General features: G+C 32.8%; 1 protein-coding gene across 1 annotated transcript; it reads left to right on the forward strand.

Moving 5' to 3' along the window:
* The first annotated feature begins 2,965 nt into the window (after nucleotides 1-2,965).
* LOC133677119 (AP-1 complex subunit gamma-2-like) lies at nucleotides 2,966-18,877 on the forward strand. Its single transcript, XM_062098951.1, has 18 exons — nucleotides 2,966-3,238; nucleotides 3,362-3,664; nucleotides 3,797-3,938; nucleotides 6,775-6,948; nucleotides 7,208-7,387; nucleotides 8,489-8,643; nucleotides 9,894-9,984; nucleotides 10,923-11,086; nucleotides 11,894-11,948; nucleotides 12,715-12,837; nucleotides 12,974-13,069; nucleotides 14,960-15,087; nucleotides 15,371-15,475; nucleotides 15,588-15,844; nucleotides 16,561-16,806; nucleotides 16,903-17,078; nucleotides 17,194-17,298; nucleotides 18,403-18,877. The coding sequence occupies exons 1-18, from the start codon at nucleotides 3,207-3,209 to the stop codon at nucleotides 18,511-18,513; spliced, it is 2,643 nt and encodes an 880-aa protein (XP_061954935.1). The 5' UTR covers nucleotides 2,966-3,206; the 3' UTR covers nucleotides 18,514-18,877.
* The last annotated feature ends 689 nt before the right edge of the window (nucleotides 18,878-19,566 follow it).

The following is a 19,566-nucleotide window of genomic DNA, read 5'->3' on the forward strand; positions in this document are numbered from 1 at the left end:
TTATTAAAAAATTAAATTTATTTTTGTTTAAATTAAGGTTTTTTATATTGTTTTTATGTAATAATATTAAAAATAAATTTTAAAAAAAAAATATATATATATATAATATTTTAATATATTTTTAAGTAAAAAAATATTTTAAAAAATAACTATTATTATAATATTAAAAATTAAAAATATTTTAATCCATAACTAAAATGAAAACTAATAGCAAATAATTAGAACCATTCAATTACCGTTTTGAATTTTGTTATCGTGAAAGCCGAAATTAGTCATTCGGTAATTAACAGTTACTGTTTTTACTAGAAAGCTTAACCATTGAATTTGGTTCTAATTGTTAACCATTGATTTCAATTGCCAACGCCATTTTTTATGGTAATGTTTGACATGCTTGAGAGTATTGATTGAACTAGACTAGATAAGATTGAATAAATAATTGTTTTGCTTTGTCTTTTATATGCTTTGTATTGGATAAAATAATTTGTTTTATTTTGTATTTGGTAGATATTAAATAAAATTCAGTTGAAATGAGATTTAGACCAGTTCAAATTTAAGAAAAACAAAAATAAAAGAATTGATATGACTTAATCCGATCAAAAACTCAAATCAGTATGTGACCTGGTCAACTTAAGATAAAATATAAGTAAAACATCCACTGACTTTTTTATATATTTTTTTTGTTAGAATAAGGTTATTTTGTTTTTATTTGGGTTAACCCGAGTTGACCCTCCCAACCCGTGACTTGGGCTTTACTCTAAGTCAATCCTCGAGTCAATTTTAAAAATATGATAATAATTTCTTTTATCCTTACATTACTTTGGTAACCACTTGGGTCTCGCCCCAGGTCAACTTTTTAATTAGGTTTTAAAACTATGATAATAACAATTTTTATCCTTATGTTAACCGAAGTCAATGATCAACCCGACCCGTGACTTGGGGCTGGTTGATTATGCCTAACCTCGAGTTGGATTTTAAAACTATGATAATAATTATTTTTATTCTAAGGTTAACCCGGGTCAATGGTCACCTTAACCCGTGATCAAGTTTGGCTTCGAATTGACTCTCAAATCATGTTTTAAAATTATGATAATAATCATTTTTATTTTTGCGTTGACTTGAGTCAATGGTCTACCCGTCCCATAACCCAAACATGCCCCCAAGTTGATCAAAGTTGAGTTTTTATAACTATGATAATAACAATTTTATTTTTATATTGACCTGAGTCGATAATCAACTCTTGAACCGTGACCTAGACATGGTCGATCAAACCTAGCCTTAAGTCGACCCCTGAATCAGGATTTAAAACTATAATAATAATAATTATTTTTATTCTAAGGTTAACACGAGTCAATGGTCAATCAGACCAGTTACCCAAGCCTAATTTTGGGTCGACTCCAAGTTAAGTTTTAAAATTACGATAATAATTATTTTTATCTTTACAATAACCTGAGTTAATGGTCAACTCGAGTCGTGATTCTAACCTGGTCCCAGATCAATCTTTAAGTAAGATTTTAAAATTATGATAATAACTATTTTTTTATTCTTACATTAACTTAAATTAACTAATTAACCCTTGTGTAGAAGTATTGAATAAACTTGCTCTAACTCTTTTAGTGAGACAAAAATTTTTTCACTATAGCATTTTTGGACAGGGTAAAAAAAATTTGTACTGTCCAAAAAAACACCAAATAATTTTCACAAAAATAACTGTCATGTACTGTCATATATGAATTTTGTTATTGTTTTAAAGGTATTTGATATTGAGATTGAACTTGTTTTTTCATTAAAATTTATTTATTTTTTATCTTAAATTATTTTTTTTAGAGTTTTTGTATTGTTTTGATTTGTTGATATTAAAAATAAAAAAATATTTAAATATATTTCTAAACAAAAAATACTTTAAAAAATAAACTCTATCACACTTCTAAACATGCATATCTAAAATACCAATAAATATGTTTAATTAAGAAAAACAGAAATGGATTAAGTAGATAGTTCCCAACCTATGTGTCCATTAACAAACCAATTCCAAATTAACCTTTAAAATCTTGCTAATTAGCTCAATTGGTCTTATTTCAGTGCATTCATCCAATATGGAGTTCAATTAACAATAAAAGAAGCTAAACTGTATGATTGAGGGTAACACAAGGGAGAAACTATGAGTTTAGCATCCTATTTTTGAAGAAATAATGACAAAAAAAAAAAATGTAATTGGTTGAAGAACTGTTTGAGAGTCTGCTATAAATTATATTTTAAAATAACTTTTATTTAAAAAAATATTAAAATAATATATATTTTTATATTTTAAAATTTATTTTTAATATTGATACATTAAAACAATAATAAATATAAACAAATTAATTTAAAATAAATAAAATAAAAAATAACGAAATATTGTATATAGATAAAGCATAGATTTGAAATCCAGCTCGGCCTAGCGGGTCAATTCGGGACCCGACCAACCAAAAGCTAGAATCGAGTTTGGTTTACAAAAACAAAAAAAATCCAGCTGACTTTGTTGAGCCAGCAAAATTAGGTTGCAATCCTTTGATTTTTATTTTTTTATTAAATAATATTATTTTAATTAATTTTTTTTTAACTTAATTGATCTGTTGACCTGATAAAAACTCAAAATTCAAATTTTAAACCTAATCGATTTTAAAAGTATGAAATAAAGGCCTGTTTGCCTATGCAATCTCGTCTACACAGAGTCATTTATAAATTATTTTTTTTCTCTTTTTTATAAAAATTCAAATTGTAGCCCGCTACATTCAGATTCAGAAAAAACCAATGAATATTTTAAAAAAGAAAACAACGAACAAGATATAAAAGACTAAATTATAGTTTTAAAACTAAAGCACCAATCTGTAATCATGTTCAAAGGCCAAGGACTAAATAAAATATTTACTCTTCCTATTTTTTCTATTTTTTTTTCTTTCACAGAGACAAAATACGAACACCCACACTACTAGCATTCTTTTTACAAGTGAAAAAAAAAATAAAAAAACGCACACACTCTGTCTCTCTCAGATCCAAATCTCTCCTCTCCTTCTTCTCTTCTCTTAGATCTCTAAATTTATCTATCCGGATCTTGATTAAAGTATTCGGATTCTCTCGATCGAGTCCCCGGGTCATTTGATCGAGAGTTAACTTTCATTCTCGGATCTGATTTAGCTCTCAGGAAATTCTCGGAACCGGACCCAATCATGAATCCCTTCTCCTCCGGTACGCGTCTAAGGTGAGTACAATTTCTATACTTTTTCTCATTTGCTTCATGAAATCCTCCGACCTGTTTGGCAGCTGGAATTATTCAATTCTGGTTTAGTTTAAGCAAGAACTGGATGATTTTTTGAAATGAAAGGGACATGATTCGGGCAATACGGGCATGCAAAACGGCGGCGGAGGAAAGGGCTGTTGTAAGGAAAGAATGTGCTGCAATTCGCACGTCGATGAATGAAAACGATCAAGATTATAGGCACCGGAATCTGGCAAAGCTTATGTTTATTCATATGCTTGGCTATCCAACACATTTTGGTCAAATGGAGTGCTTAAAGTTGATTGCGTCCGCCGGATTCCCGGAGAAGAGAATCGGATATCTTGGCCTCATGTTGCTTCTTGATGAAAGACAAGAAGTTCTGATGCTTGTTACCAACTCGCTAAAACAGTATCCGAATTTGCAAGCTATATTTTATCTGTTTCTGTTGTTTATGATATTTTGGGAATTGCTGGATGAGCTAAATGAATGAGGAAAGGCAAAACATTCATGTCTGTTTTAGTTGCCTTAACTTATATGCAGAGATCTTAATCATTCGAACCAGTATATCGTGGGACTAGCACTTTGTGCTTTGGGAAATATTTGTTCAGCAGAAATGGCTCGTGATCTCGCACCGGAAGTGGAAAGATTACTGCAATTTCGGGATCCGAATGTTCGGAAAAAAGTGAGTTGCTTTTTTGAATAAATTTTTAGTTTCTTGGCAGCAGAAAGAATGTGGTTTCCATGGTTAGTAGATAATTTTTTTCCATGAATTATTGTTTATTTGTTTTGGTTCCAGTAGTTAATGGGTGGAAAGTTGAAAGTTTGAGAAGGTTTAGTCTAGAAAAGCTTTCGATCCTCCCTAATTAGATGATGACCGAGCGAATCAAATATATATGTAACGAAAGAATGAAAGAATGTGTTTTAATGTTGGATTGACGTGGCATATAACAAGAATAAAAGTTAGGGTTTTCAAGTCATAAGTTTACCGACTTAAAACTAAGCTGTAGAGAAATTTATAGAAAACTTTACAGTATTTTATTAAAAATCTGAATAGCCTGAAAAATTCTCCAAATGAACTAGACATCCCTATTTATATTAGTTTTAGACCTAAAATTCAACAAAGGATTCCTAATTAAAACTAAAATGTTTTATAGGATTTCTAATTAAAACTTACCATACTAATAGGATCCATCTAGCATTAGGATTCCTAACTAATAAAATATTAATTAAATTGAAAATCCTAGGAAAAACGTAAATAAAAAAAATCTCATATAGTAACTCCCAAATCTTATTTGAAAACCTTCCTGATCTCTCTAATCATCATGAAATTTTAACTCAATATAAAATAGGGCTTTTAAAATCTTATGTCAAAATTTCAGCTCGATCTAATGATCGAATTAAAAGTTATGCTTTATTTACCAAATTGTGTCTTGGACTTTCTCTAACTCCTCAAAATCTAAAAAAATTAATCATTAATGAAATAAGGCAATAAATATTATTAGGCTAAGAATATTGAAGAAATTTCCCTACGCTAATCCCCTCTATTTCTGAAAAACTAGCCCTCAATTTATTTGTCAAAAATTGAACTCTTCTACTTTAAAGGAATAGATACTTCGAATATAGCATTGTCACCAATGTATTCCCAAGATAACTTTGTACCAAATATCCTAAATCTTTTTGAATCTAGGTCAAAACTTCTCAAGATTTAAAAAATCAACCTCGCATAATACTGTCTTTTGAGATGATGACAACTTTAGTTGACGTGTTTGGTCATCAACTGATTTGATAATTTTAGAATATTGATCCAACATAGTTAAGCTTGGTTTGGATGACACGTCCATACTTAAGTCCTCTTTGATGTCAACTTCAGCCTTTTGAGCAATTTCAACAACTTGATCTGGCTTTTTTTTAGTGCTTTAAGACCTTGAGAATCACTGCTTGATACCGAGGAGCTTTTTTGACGCCAAAGAGCTTTTCTGATTTCTTTTTCATCATTAGTAGATGAAACACTGACAAGTAGAGTAATATTTGTCGCAATGTTGTTGTTATCACTAAAGTGACATTGAAACTGTCTACTTTAAAGAGAAGAAACCTCCTTCATATTTTTCTTTCTAGCTCTTTTAGAAGGTTGAAAAAATATAATAACAATCTAATTGTTTATCTACTCAATATAAAATCTCTTCATAATCATCTTGTATAAACTTTAAAATTAATGATTGTCTCAAATCTTGCCAAGATTGAATTAAAGACATATCAATACAAGTTCTAAAGTCTAGAAATTCAAACTACAATTCTCTAACACCATAAAAAAGTTTGCATATACAAGTTCTAAAGTCTAGAAACTCAAACCATAATTCTCTAACACCATAAAAAAGTTTGCATGTGACAAGTCCTACCTTGATAAGGAACCTTGTTGAAATAAAAGTAAGCTTCCAATTTTGCCAATCACTTAATAAATCTTTTGTTTGAAAATCTTCCATCATAAAATGGAATCTCGTCATATTCAAGAATAGATATGGGTTTTAGCCAGCCTCGAGGTAAGTCTCCAAGCAAGGTCCTTTCCTCTTCACGATCCCTATTTCCGTTACCCGTTAGCCGAGTTAGATTTGCTATGGCTTGCTCCAAATGATCTGTTCTTTGTTCCTAAGCTAGCACAAAACAATGTAGTTTTTGCTCTTGAGCCAGCATAGCGCCTCAGAGGGCTTCAACTCCTGCATCGAGAAGTGGGTTGCTGCCGTCTCTGTCCATCTAAGAGGCCAACTTGCTCGGATACCAATTGATGAGGTGTGAAGTGTGGGTAAAAGCCAGGGTTCTCAAGCCCTAAAGCTATATAGACTTAAGAAATAAAGAAATTTAGAGAAAACTCTCTAGTATTTTATTAAAAATCTGAATAGTCTGAACTGTTTTCAAAATAAACTAGACATCCTTATTTATATTAGTTTTAGACCTAAAATCCTTTATAGGAAATGATTGCTTATTAAAATTTATCTAACTAATAGAATTCATCTAGCATTAGGACTCCTAACTAGTAAAATGCTAGTTAAATTGAAAGTCCTAATCTAAATAGGAAAAAGAATCTAAATTCAACAAGATAAATAAAAAAGGCCCGCATAGTAATTTCAAAACCTTATATAAAAGCTTTCCCAATTTTCGATCATCATGAATTTGTAACCCAATATGAAATAGGGCTTTCAAAATATTTTGTCAAAATTTTAGCTTCTATCCAACGGTCGGATTAAAAGTTATGCTTGATTTACCAAACTATGTCTTGGACTTTTCAAACTCCTCAAAACCTTAACCATTAATGAAATAATGCAATAAACATTATTAGACCAGTAGTATTGAAAAATCCACGTCATTCTAATTGCTTAATCACATGTGGCATTTTGGAGGTAGATGGTTGAGCAGTGTTCTCCTAAATTGCTCTAAGTTTGATGCTTGTCTCTCATTTGGCTTCACTGATTTGTGGCTTTATTTTGCTTTCTTCTAATTTTTACTGCACTCTTGCTCAAACATAGGCAGCATTATGCACTATACGGATTATAAAGAAAGTCCCGGATCTGTCAGAAAATTTCATAAATCCTGCTGCTGCCTTGCTTAAAGAGAAGCATCATGGAGTCTTAATAACGGGAATTCAACTCTGTACAGATCTATGTAAAGTCAGTCCAGAAGCCCTTGAGTTTTTGAGAAAGGTATTTATCGTGACCTGTATGATTTGTAGAGAGTATTAGGAAACCAACATACTGACTAACGCTAAAATGGTATATTGCTGAGCTTTTCATTTGGCATGAATGAAATGAACTCTTCAATATGCATATATCAACCTGGTTCTTTATATAAATGCTTATAGTATAGAGATAATGTTTTGGGAGAATTGAATTTTGAAGGTAAATTTATGGTCCATATGGTTTTTATTCTTTAACTATGACAAGTTATAAATCATTCTTGTAGAAGCACACAGATGGGTTGGTCAAAACATTAAAGGATGCTGTGAACAGTCCATACACACCAGAATATGACATTTCTGGCATTGCGGACCCTTTCCTCCATATCAGATTGCTTAAGCTTTTGCGTGTGTTAGGACAAGGAGATGCTGATGCTAGTGATGTTATGAATGACATACTTGCGCAGGTCAGTTTCCATTTGCATTTTGTATCAGTCTGTCTTATTTGTTCTGTTATTGATCAAGAAATGCTGGTTCATAAGCAATGTGTCAATTGTTGATGGCTCGGATCACTTCTGTTGAGTTGAATTAGAGATCAGGGAAGGATAGAGATGGTATGAGTCTGATCAACATGATAAACTTTTGTTTTACTTTCAGTGCTTTTTTTCTATGGTAAATCTTATGGATTTAAGTAGAATTAAACCAAGTCTCTGTACGCTACAAAGTTCCTCGTGCATATTTGAATTCTAACGTTATGAATAAATTAAGTGGCAGGTGGAAGAAAATGGGATCTTTTGCATTGATAATAGAATGAGACTTGCGTTGTAGAGTGTATGGGTAGAATTATTACTAATGGAGGTCCATCTTGTTTCCCCTAATTTCTATATTGCTCAGGTTTTCTTTTTGGTCTTATGATGATTGGTGATTGGCGGTGTCTATTGATGAGTGATGAGTTTCCTTTTTCATTGTTCCCTTGATGATGGATGAAAATCATTAAAGAGGGCAGGTTGGTTTGAACTTCCTTGACGATAGTGAATTTGAAGTCAGTTTGCCTAACCAATAATTAATTTTTCATTGCCAATAACAACTGAATGAAGGAAGTTGATCCAGGTAGCTAAGCTCAACCACTTTGGGATACTCAAGTCAAGCTTAGATATAATTAATATTTTTGGTACCAGTGGGTTTAATATTTATTTTCCATTTAAAAGTAGGATTCTGTAAAGTGCTAGCCAGTTGTCTGCCTCACCTAAACCCTTCTGTAGTCTTGTTTGACACCTTGAGTAATCTAATTGGATAAAATTCTATTAACTGGGATAAACTGTGTCTGTGTAAAAATATTTGGTCAATGATTGATAGTAAACTGACCAACATGTGAAGCTGAATGTCTTCTCAACCTGATTCACTGATCCATACATTCTAGCTTGTCAACTTGTTATCACCCTGTACATGGTTATAAATACTCATGGTTATACATGCTCACAGTTCCCTAAAACTGTTTTATCTTTGGGAAATTTGCTTCATAAATCGACAACATTTTAATCTTTCTTGTTTGGTTGATGTCTCCTTAGGTGGCAACAAAAACAGAGTCAAACAAAAATGCTGGAAATGCTATTCTATATGAATGTGTTGAAACTATCATGAGCATTGAAGATAATGGTGGCTTACGAGTGCTTGCTATTAATATCCTAGGAAGATTCTTGTCTAACCGCGACAATAACATCAGGTTTTGTTTTGTAAGACTATAATGTGGATATGATTTCATGGCCTGTCGTTTCATTCCTTTTCATGCTGTTTCTTAATAAACTAATTGCATTAAATATTGTTGGGCACATGTTTTATGATATATTCTCTTGATTCAATTAGAATTGATCTGCCATTTGCATGTGGTTTTCTTTTTCCTCTGATGTTCTGTTGAATTTATTGATTTATAGGAAATGATTTGGCAAGTTCCTATATGATTATCCATATGATTTACAAAATATAAGATGATTGCTTTATAGACAGCGAGGTGTAGTGATTAACAGAAAACTTTGGCATGTTTATTTGCTCTGTGATTATCATCATTGTCTACTAAATAAATATAGGTAGTTGTTTGTTAGAGGGTGACTTTAGGTGTTGATGCACTTGCTCGAGCCTTTGGACTATGGACAATCATTATCCTGATATTCTCATACAAATTTGGGACATTATTTTTTTTAAAGAAGTGAAATAATAAAACATACACAACTCAGGACAACTGCTTGGTTTTTTTGTTCTCTAGTTTTTCAATTTTCTAGCATTGTTTTTTAAATTATTTTTTAAATATTTCTAATTGGAAGACAAGTTCTGAACGTAGAATGTAAAAACTATGTTTTCCAATTTTCCAAACAATTGTTTTTAAAAATTACATTACTAGAATTTTGTCTTTGTAAGACAAATTCTGCCAACTTGTGTTTTTCAATTTTCTAGCATTGTTTTTTAAATTATTTTCTAAATATTTCTATTTGGAAGACAAGTTCTGAACATAGAATGTAAAAACTCTAGTTTTCCAATTTTCCAAACAATTGTTTTTAAAAATTACATTACTAGAATTTTCTCTTTGTAAGACAAATTCTGCCAACTTGTGTCTTACAATTTTTTTTCTTTTTTAGCATTTTGCTATTTAGAAGTGAAGGAATTGAGTCTCTTATTTGTATTTCAGAAAATTGAGTAATAGGTCAACACATTTTCTATACTTTCATGGAAAAACAAAAATAGGAAAGGCAGTCGGTAACAGAAAAATGTTTTTATAATACCCGCATGCATAATGTGATTTTATCTTTCAATTTATGGATAAAAAACCAGACACATGCTCTGTTATTGCTCTGTCGTGCTTCATCTAGATAATAGTAGTTCATCGCATGTATTTAATTGTTATTTTAAAATCAATAAACTTGATTTGCTTTATTTTCCTTGTTTTACTAAATATAAAACCGAATTCCATTCTTGTTTCAGATATGTTGCATTAAACATGCTGATGAAGGCTATTACTGTAGATGCTCAAGCTGTACAAAGGCATCGGGCAACAATCTTGGAATGTGTAAAGGTATGGGGTTGCACCATCTTGATCTCTTTTTATGTTTGAACAACTGGTAGTTATAGAGAAAGTTACAAATTCTATAATCTACATAAATCATATCTATTATACACGCTAAATATTATTTTCCTTGTCTAAAACCATCATGAGTGGATATGTTTATAAAATTCCAAAACTACCATTTGAATTTGAATTTATTAAAAAATTTGGGTGTGTATCTTTTTTCATCAACAAAATTTTCACCTCTGGACTCTAATTCTTTTTTCATTTGCTTGTTCTATTACAAGGTATTGTAAGTGTTATAATTTTCTCAAATATCTGGAATTGATCTGCAAAGAATGAAGATAGGTTAACGCGAAAGGGGATTAGGCTTCTTACCATATACTGGCTTAGCATAGGCCATGAATGGAATAAGCTGGTTATGGTTAAGAATAAGGATTATTAATGCTAGAGTATAACTTTCCAAACAAACTTGAATGGGTGTCGTGGATCTGGGTTTGGATATATCATTTCTTTTCTTATTGTGGGATGTATAAGTAACTCAACTCAAGAAGCCTTAATCTAAAAAATATGGGTTTGGTTACATGGGTTCTCTATCTTATGGCTTTGATTTGAAAAGATAAAGAGGATAGTTTTATCATTCAGGACCAGACAAAAACTATTGCATCTGAGACTACAACTAATCTGTCGGAGACTATTATTCTGCTTTTTCAACATCGTCAAATCCCTTTGTCTAACATCAACTCTTTTTTCTTCTTTTATATGACTGTTATTCATTTTTTCTGTGTTACTTGTGTTTGGTAATAAGCAAATGGTAAGTAAAATATTTCAGTTGATCTGTTGAAGCTGAACTCAATGCATTACTTTTGTGCTTCATTCTTTATGCTATTTACAAAATGAACAAGGATTGCAAATTCAGAGGCTTGTGATTTGGCTTTTTTTTTCAGGATTCAGATGCTTCAATCCAGAAAAGGGCCCTTGAACTTGTTTACGTTCTGGTGAATGAGACCAATGTAAAGCCTTTAACAAAAGAGCTAATTGATTATCTGGAAGTAAGTGATCAAGAATTTAAGGGGGAGCTTACTGCCAAAATTTGTTCCATCATTGAAAAGTAAGTTGGGCAGTTCTTGAACTAAGATATGCAATTGTTTACCCTGATTATTGGATTTATTAGATTCTTCTTTTCTTGCATTGTGCTGTTTTAATTTTTATTTATTTTATGAATGTAGCTCTTAGTTCCACCATTTCTTGCCTGACTAAAAGCAGAAATTTATACTGGCTTGAATTTGGACTTGCTTTGAATCAATAATGCTTCTTGGTGCTATCTTATTGAGATAGCAAGTGACTTGAAACAATGCTTCCTAGAAAATATTTTCCTTCATTTGAAGCTATATATACCTCTATTGCTTTGGGTGCACTTTTTTAATATGTTTGGAAGCAAAATAATTTCATTGAAAGGTAAATTGGGGGTGTGTCCAATCTAAGTAAATAAAAGAAAAAAAAAAGAGATATAACTAATGAAACATAAAAATCAACACGCTCTATGTTACCATCCCCTCAGGTCAGCATCTTTCCTCTTGGGATTCAAACCTTATATTGGGCTGCTTCCCTGTCGCACTCAAACTATCATGGGACTAAAGCATAAAATGGGATTGCTGGATCTGAATCTTTCATCTAAACAGCAATGTATTGATATTTCACTGTTCTGAAATCATCCGAGACAAATTTGTTGATTTATTGACTTGGACCATGCCATGCTGCACAAGTTTTGTTTTCCCCTCCCCTTCAAATGCAGGATTGTAGAGTTTTTTATATGGTTATGCTCAGTAGTATAGAGTGGGATTCATAAATCATGATCATTTAGAACTACCTTTTCTGCTATGTTTCATCAATTTACTTTTTCTTTTTTATGCTTTAGGTTCTCCCCTGAAAAAAATTGGTACATTGATCAGATGCTCAAAGTTCTTAACAAGGTAAAAATGTTAAATGTTAAGTTTATCACTGCATTTTTGGCTGCCAGTTTGAACCTTGTTTGGGACATTTCAATATTGTTATTGTCATATTTTTTCTAAGAGCTTTCTATTATCACCATATGAGGTGGCTAGATGGATATTTTCATGTTTGGTATTATAACACTATGAAAGCACATGTTCTATCAGCTTAAGCCACATCTTTTCCCACAGCCACCACCTGTGTTCCTGTCTTGTAGCCGTCCTCTTGAGACATTTTCAGCTTGGCTGATTGTCTTTGCTTCACTTCTTTATTGTACTATAATCATATTACATTGTTGCTGCTTATACCATTGCTTTTTTAATGTGCATGATAGTCTCTGATTGGAAGATTGGGTCGATCTTGTTACTGTTTTTGTGTCATTTATGATCAGGCGTTTATAATCTCTCATACTTGACCCACTCCCCTTGGTTGATTTGTTCCATTGAATTCATTGTTGAGCTTCCTTCAGCCATGACTATGCAGTGTGTTGTTTACCAGTAAATCTAGATAATTAAAGCTTGCAAAATGAAGTTGTTTTGATACATATATGGAATTGTTTTTATTTATTTAATTTTTTTTTCTGAAAACTAAAACATGGTCAAAGATGAGACCCGAAAGAATTAATCGAGTATATGAAAGATCAATTCAAAGCGCATGAATCTGTAATTGTTGATTTGAGCTTTCCGGGTCTTAAGTAACAATATCTTTTACATATCAGTTTTCTGATCTTAATATTGTGCTTAGTAGGCTGGAAACTTTGTAAAAGATGAAGTATGGCATGCCCTTATTGCTGTGATCAGCAGTGCTCCTGACCTTCATGGATATACAGTCAGGGCATTATACAAAGCTTTCCAAACATCTTCTGAACAGGTATTCAAAGTTTCTTTTGATAAAAGTGGATGTTTTATTTGACAGCCCATGAGCTTCAGCATTTAATCTTGCATGTTGTACTTGTCCCATAAAGGAGATGTCATTTCAATCCACTTTGAAATTTTTTCTCCACCAGGAAAGCCTTGTTCGCGTTGCAGTTTGGTGCATTGGAGAATATGGTGACATGTTGGTCAATAATGTCGGAATGCTTGACATAGAGGATCCCATAACTGTAAGCATTTTTGTTACACACACTGCTGGTTATGCACTTAAGTAATCTTCATTCTGCCACATTGAATTCGATGGGTATTGTTATTACTTAATTAGCACACGTGGTAACAATAATAGGAACTTCTGATAAAAATTACTCCATATGTCAATATTTCTGTACTACTCAAAACAAGAAATTTAATTTATTTCTTAAAATAATTTTTTATGACCAGTTTGTAGAAAATGAAAAATCTCTAGTGGAATGTTAAATATGGATTTTTTTTTTAAATAAATCAAAATTCTGTGTATGATAAGATATGCTAAATATCTTCTTTGTGTTGTGTAATTCTGTGTATGATAAGATATGCTAAATATCTTCTTTGTGTTGTGTATTGCGATGTCCACATGACTTGGAAGATTAAGATATGCGATGCTGATGAAGCAAACTTCTATGGCTCTGCCACAATGGAAGTATTTATTGATCTACTTTTTTGAGTCCTTTTTGTATGATGTATAATCTCTATTGGAATGTAATACAAATGATGCGAACTTCATGATCATGCGGTCACGTAACCTCCAACGAAGATTGATGACACCCAAAAAGCTAAAAATTAGATTTGAGGATAGAAGCTCGACACAATGATTACTTGGACCGAGACATTGAGACTATTGAAATAAAACTCCCACCCAAAGATTATAAGGAATCGTGAACGAGAAGTATAAGGAATGACGCTACGAAAACAATTATTCTTCGATAAGTCGATTTTTAGTTCATTAAAGAACCAAAGTGTGAAAATCCTCTCAAACACACAGTTCATTCATCAAATTTTGGAACCAAGAGTATTTTTTTTTTAACATCCTTTTAAAACGGGTATTTATAGTTTACCAAAATAACCTAAATCTAAAGAGCTAATGGTCTGCACATAAACCAATTAAAAATACAAAAGTCAAAATATGATTGGAATTAAGAAGGCTGCCAACTTTGTGTCCCTCTCAAGGAAAAAACTTGTGTTTGCTGCCATTAATCATCAAAACACAGCTTAAGAAAATCTTGTGTTTGCTGCCCCATTGCTGCAGAATATCCCTATATCATTAGGAAGAGAATCCATTTCATATAAAATGTCCACAAGTCAAAAGGAACCAGATAACGGAACCGTACAGCAGTTTCTGGTTTGTGTTGTGTTGCCATTTTGAACTCTGATTTACCTGAAACTTTAATGCAATGTAGAACAATATGTCTGTAAATATTCCTGATCAAATTTTAGCTCGATTCAATGGTTGGATTGAGAGTTATGATTATTGCTGTAAAACTGGACAGTTCAAAACATTATGGCAGAATCTGAATCTGATTGTTCTTTCATTGCACAGATTGTATCAACAAATATGTTGCTAGTATTCTAAAGTTTGGAAAAATATGATGTATAATTTCTGGAGGAAACTAATACAAATTTGCTGCTATTATACCTAAGTGTTGGTAAAATATGTTTTAGCGGCTGAAAGCAGTCACATAAGAATTGTTTCTCTCCTGTACTTTCCCTTGCATTTAGTGAATACACAAGTTCCACGTAGGTATAGAAATGAATCAGCTCTTGATAATATCATTCCCAACTAATTTGTTATACGTAAATTGATCCCATTCTCTATGATGTTTGGTAATAAAAGTTGAATTGTTGGACATATTAGTTTGCCAATGGGATGTTCTCTCTGTTTTGCTTGCAAAAAGCATGATGAGTTCAGCTTGTCAGTTTGATCCAACAAAGGTGGGGAACGGCATGAAGCGAGATTAACTATCATTTGTGTGCGCCACACAAACACAAAATATCTGTTGTTTTGTGGATGGTAGTTATTCGTTGTTGGTTGTCTCTGTCTGTCTTGTTTAATGGCCTGCTAAGTTTAGTTTTTTTCTGAGCAGGTTACTGAGTCTGACACTGTGGATGTTGTCAAGATTGCTATAAAACATCATGCCTTGGACCTCACTACTAAAGCAATGGCTCTAATAGCTCTCTTAAAGCTTTCTTCCCGTTTCCCATCATGTTCTGAGTATGTTTTTCTCAGTTTCTATGTTATTGTTGCACCTTTCCTTCCCTGCAATTTTATTAGGCTTCTCTCCTAGAGGCATTGCTTTTTTTTAAGCAGCAGAAAGGAATGAGGTTCTGGCTGTCAGTTTGAGTATGTTATTATTGCCTGTCATTGTTTCTATACAACCAATTTGACAATTCCTTTTTATTTCTTCACACAACAAGAAAATGTAATTGTTATTTTGGATAATATTTATGGGAAGATCTCGAATTTAATTATGCAGAAATGTTTGAATAATTTCTAGGAGGATCAAAGATATAATTGTTCAACATAAAGGCAGCTTTGTACTTGAATTGCAGCAAAGATCCCTTGAATTTAATTCCATTATCGAGAAGCATCAGAATATAAGGTATGAAGTTAAAATTTCTGTTACTTTACCTCGTTAACCTAGTAAAGTTTCCCCATAGCTGCATCAATTTCATGGATTAGGAAACTAATTACTACCATATGAGTTTGTGCAGATCTGCGCTGGTTGAAAGGATGCCAATTTTGGATGACGCTACTTTCAATACAAGGAGAGCTGGTTCGTTGCCAGCAGCTGCTTCAACTTCTGGTGGGGCTTCCCTTAATCTTCCAAATGGTGTTGCGAAGCCCTCTGCAGCTCCTCTTGTGGATTTACTTGATCTTTCAGATGACCTTCCAGCACCCAGCTCTTCTGGTGGTGATTTTCTTCAGGATCTTCTAGGTGTTGATTTGTCTCCAGCTCCAACACAGTCAGGTTAGTTTGCAAGCTGTGAGGCATGACTTGCTTATGCACATCCTTGGAAGAGTATTTATAGTGTAGAAGAACCTGCAATATGTCTTCTTGCAAATCATCCTCACAAGCTGAAAAGTCTGATTGCATTATCATTGCTCATTTTGCTGTCATTGTTGTTGGAGTTTGGAACCATCTATGATAACCTTTGCAGACATTAGCTAAATTTAATTGAGTTTCTGTAGGCTGAATTTATGTTGTCCCAGAACTGTGATAATTGAACAAGCACCTCCAACTCTTGGACTCTAAAATCTAGAGGGGATTCTATCATTTTAATAGCATGTTATTGGGTGTGGAGCTTGGCATAAAAAGTTTAAGCCTTAACAATTTTGTGGGAATGGACTAAAGTTTTGCAGGCTGTTCCCTAGTTATTTGGGGTGTATGACCACCTAATCTCTTCCAACTTTTCTAAAACATGAAAGCATTAAAGCAAAACTTGAACAAGGCTTCAATCCTATCAGTTTGTGTCACCATTCTTCACCCAAACAAAAAAAATACCCATGCTCTGTCATGCTTAATAAATTTTTTCGTTGGACTAGTACTTGTTTGGATGTTCTTTTGTTGAGTGAAGAACTTAATTTGAAGCTATACTGTTTCAGCGTTCTGTTGCTGATTGTGCATTTTGTCTGCTGTCAATCACTTGTCTAGTCTTAACTATAAGTTCTGTTTGCATTTCTTAGGCATAGGCCAGATTCAGAAAGCTGGCACAGATGTTCTACTGGATCTTTTGTCAATTGGAACCCCTGTACAAAGCAGCTCACCTATAACTGACATTTTATCGTCCAGTCAAAATGACAAATCTCCAATTGCCACACTAGATGCTCTCTCATCACCCTCTTCACTCTCTGCACAAGCAACATCTTCTGCTAGAGCTGCTCCAATGATGGATTTGCTGGATGGCTTTGGTCCCAGCCCACTGAAGCCTGGTAAAGTTGTCCACCTTGAATTTCTGTTTTGCTGCTTGGTTGCTGTCCCAGTTGTTGCTCGCAAAATTGTTGATTTGCCTTTCTTTTTATGAACAGAGGATAATGGTTCAGTTTATCCACCTTTGGTCGCATTTCAGAGCAACTCTTTGAGAATAACATTCAACTTCTCAAAGCAACCAGGAAACCCGCGAACAACATTAATCCAGGCAACTTTCACAAACTTGACACCTAATGTCTTCACAGATTTTATTTTCCAGGCAGCAGTTCCAAAGGTAAATCCTGATGTATTTCAGTAAGCTAGTTTTCTTCTTTTCCTTTACCACTATCTTTTTCTTGGTGAACTTCGTGTTAAGATATTTCTCTTTTGCTTTTGGTGTCCATTTACAGTTTCTTCAACTGCACTTGGACCCAGCTAGCAGCAATATTCTACCTGCAAGTGGTAATGGATCCATCACGCAAAATTTGAGAGTTACTAACAGCCAACATGGGAAGGTATTTCTCATACATTGCCATCTAAAATTGCATGCTCTTCAGTTTCTGGATTTCATGGCATCATATGATTGAGTTATAGTATTGCTATGTAACATTCTCAAACACTCCCTTTGTCCCGCTGAGTGTCATTTTGGACTTGTTATTTTAATCAGTATTTATTTTTAAAATTTAGTTTCAATGGGTAAAATGAGAAATAAATATAAATTCTAACTAATGTTTTTCAGGTCAAACTAAAATAGAAACCTGGCTACTTATAAGTAGGAGTATGACTTTCGGATAAAAGCAACAAATTTTGTTTGTGTACTGCGGAAATTTATGTCAATCGATGTGGTTAACTACTTCAAATCTGGGGTAGTTTTGAGTTTAGCGAATATTCTCTATAAAACAAGTACTTCCTGGCCCACCTAGATGTTTCATATGGAGCCATTGCCCAGCCTTATAATTGAATCAGCTTTCATTGAACTAGTACCTTCTACTGGATTGTGATTTTATGAATGAGGGTTCAACGAGCGACTTGAATTCCTTTGATGTATCATTTTGAACTGCTGTCAACTTGAGTAGCTGAAGTTGCAGGAGAACACCATTCCTGCCCCATTAAACTCTAGCGAAGTTCATTCCAACCACTGATAATTAATGCTATACAAAATCTATCTCAACTGAGACAGCATTTTATGATGGTGACCTGTGAGACGACATTGGAGATCTCTCTTTGGTTGGCTGATTAACATCTTTGGTTTTTGTTCTGGGCTTTTATTTATTCTTCCCTTTATCCAGTAATGCTCAAGTTTTGGTGCTATGGCAATTGAAATGTCCAAGTAGTTACTGTATTTGTAGCTTGGGAACAAGCCTATCCAGTAAACGTTAGTTCAAGCAGACAGAGCATCATGCTTTATTTAGAAGCTTGATATGTGAGCGGAGTTTACTGGAATATTAAATGATATTTCTGAATTCTCAACAAAAGTTTATTCAAGCTTCTTGGGATTAGGGACAACTGCTATATTGGTCCATTTTGTTTGCCTGAATCATGTCTCACATTTCATTTTATTTACATATTCTTAATTTATTGATGATATTAGATCGTTATGAAAATCATGTTGTTTTCAGAAATCCCTCGTGATGCGTACGAGGATGTCATACAAGTTTGACAACAAAGTTACGTTGGAGGAAGGACAGATCAACAATTTCCCCCAGGATTTGGGAAGTTGGTCGAACTAGAAAAATGCTGATGATGCCCATTTACAGGCTCCTATTTTTTGGCCCACTGAGAAGCTCCTTCTCACTGTTTGTAGTGATAGTTAAATCCTTCTTTTGTATTCATCTATATGGATGAAATATGGCTAATAGCAGTTGGAATGGGATTTTGCTCGAGTTTGAAATATGTCCGTCTCATACAATTTTGTGTGTTTTAGGTGAAAATATTTCTGTATGAGAATTGAATTAAATTTTGGCTTCGAGGTGCATAGAGAAGGGAATTCGTGCTATATTGGAGTTGGTGACTTGAGTTTCTCCTGTAATTTAACTTGTTTCCAGTCTTGTTTATCAAGATCAAAGTTGTCAATATTATTTGCATACGTTTTCTTCATAATGCTTGCAACAGATCACGATGTCTTTTGATCTGAACTATGCTGAGATGAGATGCCCTTTTGCTCTGCAAGTCATCCAAGCGCTTTATAGAACTCTTTCGCTAGGCTGGTCAGTGATATATTGTTTGTTTTATTAATGTTCATCAAAGAAACTGGAGACAAAACTGAAGTGCATTCAAATAGATTCGTTCATTTGTCCATTCCTTCAAAAAAAAAAAATATTTTTTTCTTGCTTTTTATTAATTTGTTCTGATTTTATAAACCAAACCATGTTGTGGATGTTGTGGATTTATTAAGTTAATCTGAGTTAACTTGAGTTATTTTTTTAAGTTGTTTTTTTTCTAATTGATTTTCCTTTTAATTTTAATTCAGGTTGACTTGTTATTTTTTAAGCTGTTTTTTCTAATTGATTTTCCTTTTAATTTTATCATTTAGCATTAGATTGGTTGAAAATTGAGATTTATAAGTTTTTTTTATTTACTTTATATAATATTATCTCGATTTTATAATACGCATTACAAATTTGATAGATGATTATTAATTTTTTATATATATAAAATGGGCTTCATAATTATTTTGAATTGATTTTTATTGGCTTATTCTAATCTCATGACTTGAATTGCAGGTTTGAATCGGGTTGATTTAGTTTAAATTTTTTTGATTCATTTTTAATTGATTTTTTTTT

This window comes from Populus nigra, chromosome 17 (assembly GCF_951802175.1).
Source record: "Populus nigra chromosome 17, ddPopNigr1.1, whole genome shotgun sequence".
Lineage (NCBI taxonomy): Eukaryota > Viridiplantae > Streptophyta > Magnoliopsida > Malpighiales > Salicaceae > Populus > Populus nigra.